General features: G+C 45.6%; 1 protein-coding gene across 1 annotated transcript in view; it reads right to left on the reverse strand.

Moving 5' to 3' along the window:
• The window catches only part of cecr2 (CECR2 histone acetyl-lysine reader), a 34,071-nt gene extending 17,754 nt beyond the window's left edge, over window positions 1-16,317 (reverse strand). Inside the window, exons 1-2 of the mRNA XM_076082074.1 lie at window positions 16,055-16,317; window positions 1,030-1,124 (exon numbers count right to left, since the gene is read on the reverse strand). Of these exons, the coding sequence (XP_075938189.1) occupies window positions 1,030-1,124; window positions 16,055-16,174 (215 nt within the window). The 5' untranslated portion in view covers window positions 16,175-16,317. The remainder of the gene's footprint in view (window positions 1-1,029; window positions 1,125-16,054) is intronic.
• Window positions 16,318-16,724: the final 407 nt, after the last annotated feature.

Genomic DNA, 16,724 nt, shown 5'->3' on the forward strand with positions numbered 1-16,724 from the left:
ACTCACTTTCTCCCATCATTTGGTTACAGAGGAGAAAAAAAAGTTTCAGTGGCTGAGCTGTACACGTGTATTGCCGCAGTAGTAGAGCACTCTTTCACCACAGACCATAAGTCATCGCATGGTGAGTAAATTCTGACGCCTCAGCGAGTCATTGTGCCGGTGACTCAGACTTCCTGTGAAGGCTCTTGGGTGCTATGACTAATTTAAAGTGGATGGAAATACTGCTTTTATCCTGGCAGCTACATGTCAGAAAAAAAACCCTGTATTGATTATTATTTCCACTGTGCCTCTGATGTTTTATTTAAAAAAGAGATGCTTCCACTATTCTAGATCTGCTATGATTAAGACCTAGAGTGCAGGTGTACAACTGCTTTAAGCACATTACACATTAGGACGCAGGTGGTCTTGTACTATTCCCTCGCCCTTTATCCTACAGAAGTACTCAAAGCTAGCATAGCGTTCCTGGTACGATTAATCACTTTGCATTTTACATTGAAATTAAAATGTTCCTAATTTAGACTATTTTTCTTAAGCAAAGCTCTTATATGTGCTGCTTGTGCTTGGACATCATTTCAGACTTCAGCTTAATTTGTTTAATCAGAAAGATTTTGTAGAGAATTTCTTTATGTATTTCTTAAAGCAAGGTATATCAATAATATACTTTTCTGGTATGGCAACCCAAACAAGGTGTCATATTAATTTCATATTGGTATCTTATCACAACACTTTGAATGATTCACAGCCCTAATGGAGAGAACACTGGACACTCGGGCTGTGAACCAAAACGATGGTCAGATTGAATTGTGAACCATGCGTACCTCTTTACCGCCAGACTTCAGTGTCATTTGCTACGACTGTCAACCGTCAACGTTTTGTTATTATCTACACCAGTGATTCCAGTTCACTTCAACTTCTCCTTCGGCCCCGACTCAAATCCTCATCCAACTATTGTGTTAAGCTGCACTGACATTAGTTTCAACCGCTTTTGCCGATATACAAGATTCTTTGTTTTTTTCACTCTATACTTACGTGATGTCATTGCGCTGGTAGCAGCCCTGCAAAAGACAAGCAATGAGGTCCCCGAGGAAGTCCAAGTCCTGCTCTGACAGGGCCTTCTCCAACTCCTGGAGAAACACAACAAAAGAGACAGTACGGTCAATACACACGTGAAGAATACATACTACATATATAACATATTACTAATTGTTGCCACAGCTCAGCTGCAACATTATGAAACCAGAGGAGCTTCAAGCTTTCAATAAGGCAAAGGCATTATGAGCAAAACACAGGGGATTAATTACGTATCAAACGATCGGTGGTCATCACATGAGAAAAGGAAAGGCAATATCTGTACGTTGAGATAATGAATGAAGAATAAGACATGATATTCGTGAGCCCTCGGCATATGTTTTCGACAGAGTTGGTACCAGTGTAAGGTAAGCTGGCAGAGGCAGACAGCAGGAGGGGCGGTAGGAATTTGGTCGTTGTCTGATTCGGGCTTCTTGGTTTGCCAGTGGTTGTTTGGCTGAAGCAGAGGTTCAAGTTCAGCCATGACCCCTCTCTCCTGGCATTGTGTTTCCGCCATTGAGGTTTTATGAAGCGGCAGTAACCGGCAGAGCAAACTCTAAAAGGCCTGAAAGCGCCGAGGAGAGATGGGAGGCAGCAGGGGCCTAGAGCTGCAACACAGCCGTGCCCCCCCCCCCCTCCTCCTCCTCTCCTCTCCTTTGCTGACCAACCAAAACACAGCACCCCACACAGCTTCCCAGCATGCACTGCTCTCCCAAATGATACCCCAAAAAGCTCTGGAGTAGAACAGGAGGGGATAGAGAGAGAGAGACGGAGGGAACAGGAGGCTGAGAGGGCAGAAATGCAAATGCAGAGTGCTCCGTCAGCCAAGTGTCCATTTCACTTAAAGCCGCCTTATGCATGCTGCAAACAAGCCCCTTCAGGCTGGAGCCAAACAGAACATGCCTGCCTACAGCTGACCACTCCTTACAGCCCCTAGTCCTTGCTCTCACACTCGCAACAGATCCAAACTCTCTCTCTGTGTCACTCTTCCTCGATCCTCAGGTTCAAGGGATTAAAAAAAGAAAAAAGGGTCCAAAATCATCTCAAGAACAAGGAGGCACGTTGGACTCTTGTGCACTCACTCGTCTCTTCTCAGTCCGCCTCTCTCTAGAGGAACATGGCGGTCACCAAAGGTCAGCGTACACACCTCCCCGCCACGGAGAACGACGGACGCCAGGAGCCGACAAGTCAGGACGATGGCAAACAGAGGAGGAGGAGGAAGAGGAGGAGGGGCAGAAAGAAGTTGAAAAAGAGGATAAGATTAATGTTGCACTTGAGGTTAGAAGAGAGGGAGACTCAACAGCCCACTTTTGCATCTGACTGACGCTAAAGAAAGATACCAGGAGAGCAACTCTGATGACTGGAAATAAAAATCAGCTACGTTTCACTACTCAAAGGAAGAACGGTTCATTAGGTTTTATGAACGCATTCTAATGACCAAGTTAAAAGTCTACAAATCAACACGCTCACAGTGGCAAATGAGACAGATTCTGAAGAATATTAATAAAAAATAATTCAACAAGAAGCCATAAGCAGGAAGACTTGGCGAGTCAGAGCACGTGAGAGTAAGGCAAGAGCACACAAGATGGTATTAGAGGTCTAAAGGTAGCAGGACATCTCAAAAACAGTCCATGGTGACTGAGGTCCTGTCACATGATGTCACAGCAACTGGCTGAAAGATGTGTGCCTTCACACATTTACAGTAAAAGACTAGAAATGTAAAGAATATAGTAATGTAGTTTCATCTAGCCTACATCAAGGGAGGAGCTTTGACAACAGAGACGGATTAAAAGTTTAACGGTTGCTCAAGCAAGTGCGTGTGTCATGGCTTGTTCGTGCGTACGTACGCTACTCAGCAGCAGAACTATGCCATAGCCATGAACTATGATCTTTAAAAGGATAGAAAGCATAGAGTACGTATCCCTGTGTGTACAAGCACATGTGCATAGGATGCAGAGAGATCCTGTGTCACGCTCCCTTCCACTTCCTGGTCCCCCTGTCAGGCAGCCTCTGGGCCAGAGTGAGCCCATCCATCAGAGACAGACTGCACTTTGATCACACTTCGCAAAAGGCCGTGGGGGCCACGGCCAGGGGACGAGCCTGAGAGTTGAGTGCAGCGCGGCAGAGTGGAGGGCTTGCTACGGCCCCTGGATTAACAACACCCTGCTCCACCTTTGAAGTGCCACACTGCATCTCCGATGGCAGAGGGAAGGGGAATTAATATAGTGTGCGTGCCTTTCGTTCGGCCATCCGTCCAGCCGGCCAATCCCTGTGAGGCTCGGTGCTAACTGACACTCATCTCGATGACGGGCTGCGAGGGATGCGGTCCTGTGGGAACCCCCCCGTCCCCATCAGCACGTACACACGAATAGTAGCGATCAAACCAACACACTAGAAGGACACAACCTGCAACCTTTGGCAAACATGAGGTCAACAACAGACAGAAAATGCACTTTTACCGACATTCATTGTACACACACGTGTCGCAACAGAATAAACAGTACTTTGGCTGCTTTGTATTAATGATCAAAGGGACTCAAAGATAAGAGCGCTGGATACGTGATAAGCTTTAAAATAGTATAAATCCTAGAGCCAAACTGCCATATTTCTCACTAAACAAATCGGGCTTATTCGTATTCACACACAGGACGGAGAGTGGAGGGAGAGTCGAGGCTTGTCAAAAGGTGTGTCATCACCACAGCCCTTCTGTAGGCCTGGCTGGCAATCAGCAATCTGCCCTGAAGGTATTTGCTGCTCCTCTCACCCGACTCCCCTGCTGTTTCTCTCTCTCTCACTGGCTTAACCTCTTATTCCTCTCTTCCACACCATTTTCCTCCCCCTGTCTTGCTGCACTGTGCCTACAAGGGCCTCTGAGACATTCTATTATTCCCCTGACAACACCCTTTCTCCTCTCTCCACCCCACTCTTCTCCTCTCTCTCTGTACTCCTTATCTCTGGGCTCCCTCCACACATTGTCCCCCCCACTCAAGCCGGAGCCGGTGGCTGGCTGCACAGTAGCGGAAAACGGAGCAGATCTCCTGTTGTGATCTGCAATGATTCTAACAAAAAATATTTTTTGGCACAGTGGGGGGGGGGGGGGAAGCAGCCTCTGGACAGAAAATCTGTGTTTGAAAAAGTGTTCAAGGTGCAGTCTCACCTATCAATGCATTAAATAGAATCAGGCAAACAGTGTGAGAAGTAACACCTGTCACCCGCGATCTGTTCTCGTGGCTCTCACATAATGCCGACATGGGCAAGCCTCGATAGAAATGTCTATTTCACTCACCGCACTTGTGATGTGTAGCTGGCGGTCCTTAAGAGTTCTTCCCATTATGTAGGTTTGCATTATCTTTTTAATATTACAAGTGTGTATGCTGTGGGCTAATGTTTCAGTCATGGATAGATTTGGGCCCATGTAGACGACGACAAAGTGGAGTTGTGCCGAGTCCCCTCGCATCCAGTCCACAAAGAACATGCTGTTGATGCTGGTCAAAGTCAGGAAGGCTCAAGGTTAAGAATGGGTTGACGCATGTCAGTCAATTGTCACTTAGGACCTTCCTCCTAACCTAACACTTGGTTGGATGCCTGGCTTTGATGAGCATGCATCTCTTTTAGGGATGGTCAATGGTTTACCAGTGGAATGTGTAGCACATTACTGCAGACTGGAGTCTCTGCTTAAGGTCACAACCAGAGATTCCCCTGTGACTATCTCATAAGAATGGGTCCAATGCGCATTCAGAAATACTGCGTCACTCGCACATCTGCTGTATAAAAGGGGTTTAATGATGCCAAGCTAAAGATGAGCCTCCACGGGGAGGAGGAGGACACAGCTCCAGGTCTCTGCTTGATACGAGAACCGGGACGGTAAATGTTACGAGACATGTGACGTAAATCATCTGAGAAAGGAGAGGAGCAGACTTTTCAAAAGAAAGGAGACGTCAAGGCTACACCGAGTTCAAGGGACAACGCACCATCTGTATTTGCAGATAAAAGTGAAATGTGCTTTCCTCAGTGGACACCGATGGCTCCGTGATGTGTCCCATTCATATCGGTAGAAGGAGAGAAACTGAGATAAAAAGATGTACGAGTGTCTGGCCAATGCATGCAGCGAGAGACAGAGACAGAGAGACGGAGACAGAGAGAGAGAGAGTCATGGGGTTGTGATATGCAGTGGAGCGGCTATGTATCAGCAGCCCCAAGGTTGTGGCAGATCCACAGAGACCGTAATATCGGGGGTTGGCCTCTCTGGCTCTAGCCTCACAACAGATACTTTCCATGCCACTGCCGTTAACAGCTCCTCCGGGGTCTATATCACCAACAGTTGGAGGATGTGTGCACAGCCAGCGGGAGGGGGGAAGGGAGGCCTGTTTGTTGTGTAAAGGGCTCTCTCTCTTCCTCTCCTTCTTTCTTTATTTCTTCCTCCCCCACTCCCCTCCCACTTTCATCTCCCACATGGTTCCTCCAGGAGCCATCATCTGACAACACCCTCCAACCCCCCCCACACGAAACCACCTCCTGCCACATGACAAACATGCGCACACATCAGCCATAACACCGCAGGAAGACGCCCCCTCGCATCCTCAGGATGTACCGTTCATCTGATCATCAGAGGGGAGCGTCGAACATCTTTCAGCTGCTGCCAGACGCATCAAAACAAGAACTTGTTGGCTGCTTTTGCCTGGACAGTTATTCTTGATCTACAACATGTCTGTTCGAGCCACAGTGGAAGGTTGTGTACTCCACACCTGTCCTGACTAGCCTTATGACACATTCAAAACAACTAGAGCCTCCAGGCGAGGACACCATTTGTTTATGAAAATATGTGGAACAGGAAGAACCGTTGAAGAACAGTTGATCTCACTGAGCTGCACTACCAGGTGGGAACGGCCACCAACACTAAATATAGCTTATACACTACACTAAAGAAAAAATGAAACCCTTTTTTTCCCTGTAAGGTCAGTTTCAACTTCCAACTGAGTTTTATTGTAGTGTCTCAGGGCTAAAAGGGACAGGTGGCAGGGCTGTATGAAGGGGTAGTGGAGGAGAGGCTCTGTGTGTGTGTGTGTGTGTGTGTGTGTGTGTGTGTGTGTGTGTTGAGGCATGGACAGATCCCTCCTAAGACAAACCAAGACCCTTTGCCTACCCTGCTTGCTATGTGGGTGAAAATCATTAAGCCCAGGAGATGGGAGGCCTCCCATGCTTCCACTGTCAGCTCTGAGGAAACCACATCATCGACTTCCTTATATGAAAATGGAGCTTCCTGCTTCAGCTGACATCCCAGAGGTCCCATTCGCTGACTGCATAAACATGCACCCGCATACACGTGCACACGCCCACACAAACAGTTCGGTAAAATGTTTGCCTGCTGGCCCTGAAGAGAAAAAAAAAAAAAGAAGGTCCCTGACCAGAATGGTTATAGACGTCAGAGGGAGGAGTCTAGAAATGGAGAAAACAACATGGAGCAGATGGCTTGCAGCCACGGAGTCAAAGCAAAACGACACAAGGAGACAGCTTCTTGACAGGAGAGGAAGAGTAACCTTTACAGAAGGTGTTTGATTCAGACATGTATAGTAAGAACGGTGTATATCTTGTATCTCTTTTTCAAAAGTGTAAGAGAAACGGTTGAACACTTCTATTCAGTGTGCTGAATTTGTGTATCACAGGAAGTTAGGATAAGATTTACTTTATTGTCCCGCAGTGAATACATACATACACTTAGGCATGGACGTGCTTAAATTCAGTGTGAAACTATACTTCTTTAAAATAATTAAAAACAATAGTTTCAATAAAGAAAAAAACGGGAATAATCAACCAGATAATAAATAAGAAAATTGCAATATACCCTAAATAAAATCATGAAATATTACTTGTCACTATTTAATGATTTGTTGGAGGATAGAATGAACCTGTATGGCATTTTGAACCGTCCGCCTGAAGGCAACACGTGTGTTGTGTTCAGGGTCTTCTGCGCCTCCCTGAGCACAGGTAGTAGACCGCATAAAGGCAGTAGAGATCTTCATGGCTGGTTGAGTAAGACGCGGATGCTTGTATATCAAAAATCTAAATCATTAGTGTACTATGTACACCAGGAAGTCTACGCCTTTTCAAAAAGTGTAAGCTGTTTGAAAAGCCTACTGAATACTGTATTTGAGAACTAGTTGTCATCTTTGCATTGTGTTGAATACAACATTTAACATTTAACATGAGGGGACGGTGTTTGCTCTTTTAGGCTCTAGTTATTTGAGTTCAGCCTGCTGGTGTGTCAAGGTCCTGACATTCCCAAACAATGGTGCAATCGCTCCAGAAGCACTGAGGCCACGTTTAGACGCCATGAACCCTGTGTGGAAAAAAAACAGCCCACTAATTCATTAAAAGAAGACCCCTCCATTGACTGCATGGCTGATAAAATAAGTGTTGGCGCACATCAAGATTGTTTTTTTTAGTTTCCTGCTCATTCATTCCTTTGAATGACGCCCCTCAATGAAGGTGCCAATGCAGAGGGCTTCGTAAAACAGTTGAAACTTGCTCAACTTTTGCTGCAACGCAACATCATCCACAGTGAGACAGATGCCACGTTCCTGGATTGCATTTTATTGTGTCGCCACTAGTAACTGAACAACACGCCCGCAACAATGCAATCTGTTGTATTGTCAACGCCCATTCAGACCGAACATTTGTTATGCGTCACCGGTTAGTATTTTGACAACATGTGTAAAGATGTGGGGTTGAGAACATTCAACGTGTGCCAACGAGAGAGCCTTACTTAAGCCTGTGGCCTCCAGCAATCCTTGTAGTCAGCCAAGTGTGTGCCAGTCTGCCCCCCAATAAGGCCCCACAGACCCCCCCGCATCCCCTTGTGCCAGCTCTCAGACAACGCTCTGGTCAGTGTCGCTATAAAAAAAAATGTCAACTCAACCTTTTAGAATAATATTCACAATGCTCCCTCCCTCTTTATACATCCTACTGTTGAAGAGTGCGTTTCCTACAAGAACAAATAGCAACATGTTAAACCGCTCTCTTTATTACTTCCTCTAACTGTACTGTTGAAACAGACACACATCAACACAAAACGCTGTTTCTAAGCACGCCAAACACGTGAACCAGTGACTCCACCAAGTTTTCAGGGGCTCCCACTGGATGAGACCTGGTTTGGTGAAGTTCTCGTCACTTGGTTTCTCTCAGGCTTCTCGTCTCGGCTGCACAAGCAGCCGCTGAGGCACAAAGTGAGACAGCATCACTGGAGGGGCTGGAGACAGACAGAGGGAACCATGGGGAGCTTCAACAATGGAGCTGGCTGAAACAAACCCCGGTGTATGTGCCCCTCTGCCTCCCCCTCTGTGCACACACTCCCCATGTGAAACCATCTGATGCATGTACTGCTGCTCTCACTTGTCAATCACAATTGGGGGGGGGAGGGGCAGCAGCCCCTTTACAAAGCCACCCTCACAGCGCATGCAAGGGAGGGCATTACAAAAAAAAAAAAAAAAAAAAAAAAAAAAAAAAAAAGACATGCAAAGCGGTTCTTGATCTTTGAGGGGTACTCCCAGAGTGTGAAAAAAGTCTCGAGGCCTTTATGTGGAGCCTGATCTCGCAAGAGAGTGTCAGAGGTTGGAGTCTGCGAGGCTGTAACACGGGCTGAGCCAGCGGGTGGGACAGAAAGGGGAAGCGACGAGGGATGAGTTAACGCCGCTGATCCGAGATGAGAATGGATCCTTGTTGTTGCGTTAAAGTAGGTGAAGCAGCCTCAGGTTGAAGGTAAACATGTTATCGGTGATTTTACTGAACCCCGATGGTGGTGCAGATACCGCAACAAACTCCAGACAAATCTCAGAAGTCCATCCTCTGCCTGCTTTTGCTAATGATATCCTGCCGCACATCTTCAGCCCTTCTGCTGCCACCGTATTTAGGGTTTTGTAGTGAAATAACGGGGTATCGATAACTCTTTCGCCGTTCCTCGTCCATCGTGCTTTACCCCTTTCAAAGTGAACAAATATTTGAACGTCATTTGTGGCCAATTTTGACAGCCCTAGGCCAGACTGGCAAGTAACGTTAAGTTAACTGCTTTCTACAGTTATAATCCACAAAACAGGGAATCAGCAGAAGCGGGGCCATGACGGAGCAACACTTAAGCCTTGATCCTATTCCCTGTTAATCCATTTGCTTTCGAGACAACAGAAACAAGTATGTTGCTCACAGGCTGCCCGCTCTTGCTTATTTACCAGATCTAATAGGACTAAATCTTCTTTTACAATCACACCGGAGGCTTTGCAAAAATAGGACCCCCCTCCCCAGAAGGGCTGCAGCAGCAGCAGCAGCTAGCACCCAGTCAGAGTGGAGAGCCTCCACCCTCCAGGGGGATGGGAAAGAAAGACTCACCATCTGGGGTTTAGTCATGGTGATGCCAGGGGCCGGGGCCGGGGAGCGAGAGGGACGGGGTAGAGCGACAGCAAGCGGGTACGAGGCACTGAAACAAGTGATGGCAAAGAGAATGGGACGTGGTGAGAGGTAGACAGAGAGGCTAGTCCTTGAACGCTTACTGGGATCTTCAAGGCTCAGCACATCCAAGCAGGTGTCCAGTTAACCTGGCAGGTTGGACAGCTAATCGGGCCGAAGTTGGGCATAGCGCTGTGATGTCACCATCTCTATGAGCTAATAACGACTTTATAATTGCACAAACCCCAACAGATGCAACATAACTGGAGAGTGAGGGAGGCGCCAATCTGTACCTGAACACACTAATCAGGCAACGTAAGTGAAAACAGCTGTGTGGGACGACTACTGGTGTCTGAGGCCTTCAGGAGATAATGAGGAACTGAGGCGGTCCACACTGTTAACAGGCTGAACAATAAAATCCAGGTGTGGTTGGGATTAAAACAATCAAAACAAAAGAGAATAATAAACGGGTAGTTAAAAAAACAAACTCGAGCTGGCTATTAAAAACGGGTGCCATAGAGACCAATAGTTCGACAACGTTATTCTGTACGCTGCGTGAAAGACAGAAGCAAATGTTCTTCATGCGAGTTATAATCTGATCTCAAGGTCTTTGTAGCAGGTGTAGAAATGAGAGAATAGGAAAAGCACACACTGCACCACACTGACCTTTAATAGCTGAGCTCTTTGCCAACAAGTGCACAAAATAAATAGTGTTTCAAACTGATCAACCATAAAGATATAAATAATCCAAAATAACCACTCAGAAAGCAATCCTCTGAAACATTCACAAAATCACAGTTAGAATAAGTTCTTCATTAGTGGCCCCGCAGTAAAGTGTTTTTGAGCGTTAACGTTTTCACATTTGAAACCCTTGAATTCAGGAAAATATCAACCACAAGAAGAGCATCATAGGCAGGAGCACAGCAACATGGCGGCGCTCTTGCCACTAAAGATTTAACGTATTTTCTTCTTGTAGATGCTTACGTTAGTAAATCAGCTTATTACCTGATTGGCTTAGTTTCCACTTGAAGACCAAAGCCATGTTAGCAGCACTGTGAGGCTGTTCCTTGAGCTGAACGCTAACACCATGTTGATGTTTAGCACGTAAAATGTTTACCATAACTTCCGTCTTAGTTAGGCATGCTAACATTTGCTAATTAGCGGCAAACACAAAGTACAGCTGTGACATCACCACAGTCATTAGGATACATCCTCTGGGAACCATGAGTGTGTCTGTACAAATGTTTGTGCCTTGTCCATCACGTAGATGTATGTTACAGGATAAGTGGATGCCATCCATTAGTTGCTGAGATATTTCAGAGTGGATCAAAGTGGTGGGAGGACTGACATACAGTTCAACCAACAACGCCATCCATAGAGCCACGCCACAAATAGATCTAAAAAGATCTATGCGTTTTATGCCCATACTCAAAGGTTCTTCTCGAGACAGACATTTAAAAAAATGTCCCTTTAGTATTCAGGGAAAGTTTAAGTTAAAAAAAGTTTGTTTCGTTAAGTGTCTCTTCGTTTCTTGACCCACACAAGGATGGTAATGACTCTCGTTCGCTGAAAACATCTCGTTATGGAACAAGGAATGTTCTACCTCCAAAGATATCAAAACTGCTGCCTGGCTTTGTGTGCTGCGCTGCGGTGTCATTTCTCTTTTTCCTATTATATCATTCTTGTCAAATTTAAAGTATAAACCTAAAAATGCCACAGTCAGAAGCTTCTAAGAAATGCGCTTTTACACAAACAACTGCATTATGGCGAACTGCACAGAGCTTGGTAATTTGTACATGAAAAAAAAAAAAAAAGTCCACTTTGACGGCTCATAAATTGCCCATGTCTCTTAGCTAATCACCAATAATGGGTATCTCCTAAGAGGAGGTTTAAGTCAGAGTTCACCACATAGATTATGACGGGCGGCTGATGAAGATATACGGAAAACAAATGCACGACGATGTGCCAAACGGGCCACCAGCGAAGCGGGAAGATGACGGGGACAGAGGTCGTCGGCAAATGAAGGCCGTGTCTGGTGATGAAGGGCACATCATTCACAATCCAGCAACAGAGGCCGACCAGCGTCTGTGGGATTCTAGGCTTCATTTCAAAAGACACACAGCCAAGAAATCAAGCATTCGCCACAGAGACAAAAAGCCAGGGGGACAGGCATGTCGACCCTGGGTCTCCTTCCTGCAGATCACCCTCCCACTCCTCCACACTAATGTCCATTCACTTCGAAGCGCGCTTGCTCGATCTCGAGTACACTTTTTCCTCCACTGCCCCTCTTTCCTTCTTTTCCTCTCCATCTCACCCACTTGACTGTCTCGTCCACACACACACACACATCCACACACTGACACACTGCTTTCCCAGCTCGCTGCCTGCAGCCGGTGGAAAGTGGAAACCAGTGTCAGTGAAGTGTATCAGCCCAAGGAACAATGAGCAAGGGGCTGTTTTGTAAGGCTAGCAAAGGAGATTTGGGGGGGGGGGGGGGGGGGGGGCTCCATTATCACTGACCAGCACCTTAGAAAGAAAAGAGCTGCCCCAACAGTACCACAGACTCACTCACTGAGTTTGCCCCTGGTATAGGTTTCACAGAGCACAAAACATAGTGATCTCAAATGTGCCATCCATCACAGGATCTCTATTAAGAGAAAAAGAAACAGGTGGTTCAGTGACACTACAGCAGGTATTTAGTCAGCTGCCTCGGCCAGTTCTCAATACTTTTACTCAGGGTGCATTTATCCAACTTTTAAAGTCCCGAAATCTGGGCTTTGGGTTCCAGTCGATACCAAGTACCGATCTAATAGCAGTGTTTAATTATAAGGCTGTATGCCTCACTGTGTGGAAGTGACAGCTCATTTATTAAATCCTGATGTAAGGCAACATCAGGCTCGACTAAAACATTGCTTTCTTAATTTATAGATAGCAATACTGGATAGTTAGTTATTAAAATAACGGCATCCGACACCAGATCGGCCGATTGTCACAGATACCCAATCCAGCTGTGAAGAGTCAGTATTGGACCCATCTTTCTACTCATTACTCTTCAGCTCGCATCGAACAAAAAAAACTCAAACGCTTTTCGTGTTTAAATAGGCAACCGGACCTCAGACTAGTGAAAGTATGCACCCCCACTACCCTTAAAACTCATCTCCCCACAGGTGACACATCCAGAATAGGTCTCTAACCAGCCCTGCAGAGTTGGTTGAGGCCCTCAGCGGTCACAACATTGACCCCTGCCGTCTATAAACTATGGACATGGTGGCAATGACGGACAAAGGACAACAGCAGCCAATACGACGCTATGTCCACAAGAAAAGGACTGACGCTATGTCACAGTGTGTGGACACTAAAGCACAGGACAGAGTGAAATCACTCAACACCCGCCCACTCTGTCATGACCAATGACAGCCACTTCCTGCCCCTGTTTCCCAGCCCTGATTCTTGGGTAATTCAACCTGCATATACAGAGATTGTAACTGGAGCTGACTGACATTACCGTACCGTTTATAACACATGTGCAGCCGAAAGCACATGAAAGAGGAAGACTAAAGAGAAGAGACATCAAGTTGAAAGGCTTTGTCGGGTGTCAAATTAATATTGATCGAGTAATATGTATGCGTGGCTCATCAACTTTCTCAACCGTATAAATGTATGTGGAGACAAAGGCAACAACGGTTACAGTGCCCGAGCCAGCTTGTCTTGTTGCTGGTATGTGGCATTAAGCAAAACAAACATGTCTCACTCACAGTTTCCTCTTATTTCTATGATGTCCTCACTTTGGAACAAACCATTCCAGACTACTGTCCTACATTAACCGAGAGCCAGAAGATAATGTGGATAGTTTACGGGCTGGACTAGTGGGCCACGACTCCTTGAGCTTTTATCGTCATGTCGTCATATCTTTAGTGCAGTCCTCCTGGTATCTGCGGTGTGAAACACAGAAGGTCGGACTAAGGTGTTCTGCGTTGCCTAATTTTTATAACTTCCTGACATGAAAGCTGACCAAAAGCCCACTTTACGCACCAAATGGTATGGAGCCCATTAGGCATCAAAGCTGAGCTCCAAAGCACAGTCTGGCCTGAAAGACCATATAAAGGTCATGTTCTGATGCACAACAGCTCTAGGAACTGCATTGGGCACACTGTTTAAGAAACAAACAACACTTAACACTTAGGGGGTAAACATGTGCAGGTGTAGATGTTTCAAAAGCAAGAAACGACATCCCTAGAAATAAAAACTGAGGAAAGAAAGCAAGAAAAACATGATTTCTTGAGCCATTAGGCACACGTATCAAGACAGAGTTTCCTTAAAATATGCTTGAGTTTGTGACAATATGTTACCTGTACATACATCAATTCAAATATATTGATGTAGTGCTGGATCGGATGACGCACAACTTTTGCAATTGAATAACTTCATCAAAAGCTGCAAATAAATAGGCCTAGCTAGCAACCAAACCAACAGGATAATGAATGCTTTGAGTAAGCGTCACCACGTGACGGCTTCAAAGATGGTTTTATAGTTCTTTCCCACAGAACTGTGGGGCTTCTGCCCGGACTAACATCAATCAGAATGGATCCCACCGGTTACAAGTAGTATTACATCCAAATGTCGACTATGTTTCACACACATGTTCATTCAAACACAGCGACTTTTAAAGAAGTGAGACTCTGCCATTGACAGAAAGTGATGTGACGATATGATCCCATGTCACAGCAGAAGAACGCCAACATCCCCATGGTGACGTGGACTGGGTTCTGATACCTCAAATATGTGACAAGATGAGAACTCGCAATATGTTTTCCCACCAGAATGGTTTAAAGTGGAGGTTTCAGCACCGACACTACACTCCACTGACACAGTATTGCTTAAGTTTCATTGGAATACATGTATTTCCACTGGCTTTCAAATCAAAGCACCAAAAGCAGTAAGCTTGTATCACCATTGACCATCTATTATAATCATAAATGTAGATAATATTAGGCCTACTGAGCACCAAAGGAGTAATGACCTTGACCACTGATGGGATGTATCAGACGACTACATTAATCTCAATCTATCCTCTATATATAAACAGTTGATGGGGGTGTATCTGTATGCGACGTGCTCAGTGATGCAGTTAAAGACGACTCTGTGGGCAGCAGCACAACGACCCTGGGCCGGTTCAAACCATGTTTTGGTCTACACCTGCATTAAAGTTAAAATCAAGAAGCTTTCCTTGTAACTGGAAGAAAAAAAACACAAATACAATGCGGGGTTTTTCGCGTTAGTCCAGTTCCATCTCTAGAGGAGAAACGCAACAGCACAAGACCCTCAACTTTCACGTAAACTTGGCGCAATGCGATCCCCCATCTGGCTCGCACCTCGTTTAATAACAAAGCGATGCCTACGTGTGCTCCTCCGCCTGAAGGGGGGTGGGGATGAATGAGTGATGGGAGACTGTTGATGCGTGATGTTGACCGCACCAGTTCCTCTAAAGTGCAATCATTCCTCGATTAATTAAACGATCTACATTAACTGTGATGTGAAAAGGCACCTCGAATAAATGCATGCTGGAATTAGCTGTTCTGTGAAGTCCGAATACATTTTCAAAAGGAACACGGGGGTCGAGTCGAGTGGTAAAGTTGTATTATGTCGCCTAATCGTTGTAAGATACATGTAGTTTATTATCTAATGGTCAGAGATCTTACATCTGTCGCTTTTCTAACTCGATTGCTATCGGGAATACACGTTTGAACCTTCGCTTCTTGAAACAAAAACAGTACGTGACGAGCAAACAATGCCCGAGCAGCATCTGCGTCCCTGTGGCTCCTCGAGCCAGATGGCTCGCAAACTGCAAGACAATAAACTCGAACCTCGCGCTATGAACTTAACTTTTATGCCAATTGACAGATAAAAGAAGCGAAACAGACAGAGTCCTTTTAGTAAGACCACGAGCAGAGTTATCACGCGACTTTTCTGCTCTACGCGTCGCATATAATCTAAACACATGATGCCTAAATGTTCACGTGTTTTCCACTCGTTTTGTCACACAAGCATAATCTCATCGTCTTCTCTGGTTTGCTTTTTGTGTGAATGACTTGGAATAGGGTCGCTCTTCAACATAAACAACACGCGACTCTGGCCAAATGAAAACAAACGAGCGGGGCACATGGTTGCTACAAGAGCACCTTTATCTAAAGTTACTCTGGAGCAGCAGAGCACCCGCTCCTATATAATAAAAGCCACACATAACTTTATTTATTTAAACTGTATCATGCCTGCTAAATTCAGCGGACGTCTTTAGTGTCATTTTACAACTTTAAAGAGCAGAAATGAGCAATTAAAGCTAGCTTTTATCTGTGCTAACGCGCTAGCTCGTTACCCAACAGGATTGCCTTAGTGAACGAGAAGTTCAGAGGACACTAAGCTGGTTACCCGGGTAGCTAGTTACACTAAATTTGGTCCAAGAGACCAAGCAGACAAAAAAGCTGACACAAACAACTTTTCATTTCCGCAATGAAAGACACTCGTGTTACCGAAAGCTACCACAGTTGTATTTTACCTCTATTTCAAAGTCTGGCAGGTTGAACGCGGTCCTGAACAGCGAGCAGAAGTGCGCTATGGCGGGGACTTCCCACCAGGACTGGATCTCTTCCACAGAAACTCTACATCCATGGGACATCTTCGGACTTGAGATATTGTGTCACGTCTGTTGTTCACATTAGAGGGTAGTTTCCTCGGCGACTTACAATGTCTCCGTAACATTACAAACACGACAAAAGTTGCTGGTGTCGTCCTTGTCGGACATTTGCCATCGCGACCCGAGGAGCGCTACAATCTGTTTCAATCAGAGTCTCACTGGAGCCGAACAGATGGGGAGGGCGATACCACCGCACGGCGAGGAGGGGGGGGGGGCTTCTACTTTACCTATATGTTAAACTATATTTGGACACAAGTACTCTTTATAGTGTCGACCATGTTGATATTTTTCAACAATAACATGTCACTTTTAAACATGTTTGCACTTATATATCTCTGCTCGTCACAGTAGCAAAAGGCTAACGTCAACAGTAACCCATTGGTTTGGTATTGCGGCCGCCGTTTAAAGGGAATGCCTGTGAATGGTGAATGAATTAAAAAAAAATAAAAACATGAACCAGGTATGAGCCAGGTAACTTGTTTTAAGTTACATCAGTGTTGTTTCCGTGCGCGGAGATGAGGGTTTAGTTCAA

The sequence above is a fragment of the Anarhichas minor genome, unplaced genomic scaffold, assembly GCF_050575085.1.
Source record: "Anarhichas minor isolate MPS153535 unplaced genomic scaffold, ASM5057508v1 ptg000090l, whole genome shotgun sequence".
In the NCBI taxonomy this organism is placed as follows: domain Eukaryota; kingdom Metazoa; phylum Chordata; class Actinopteri; order Perciformes; family Anarhichadidae; genus Anarhichas; species Anarhichas minor.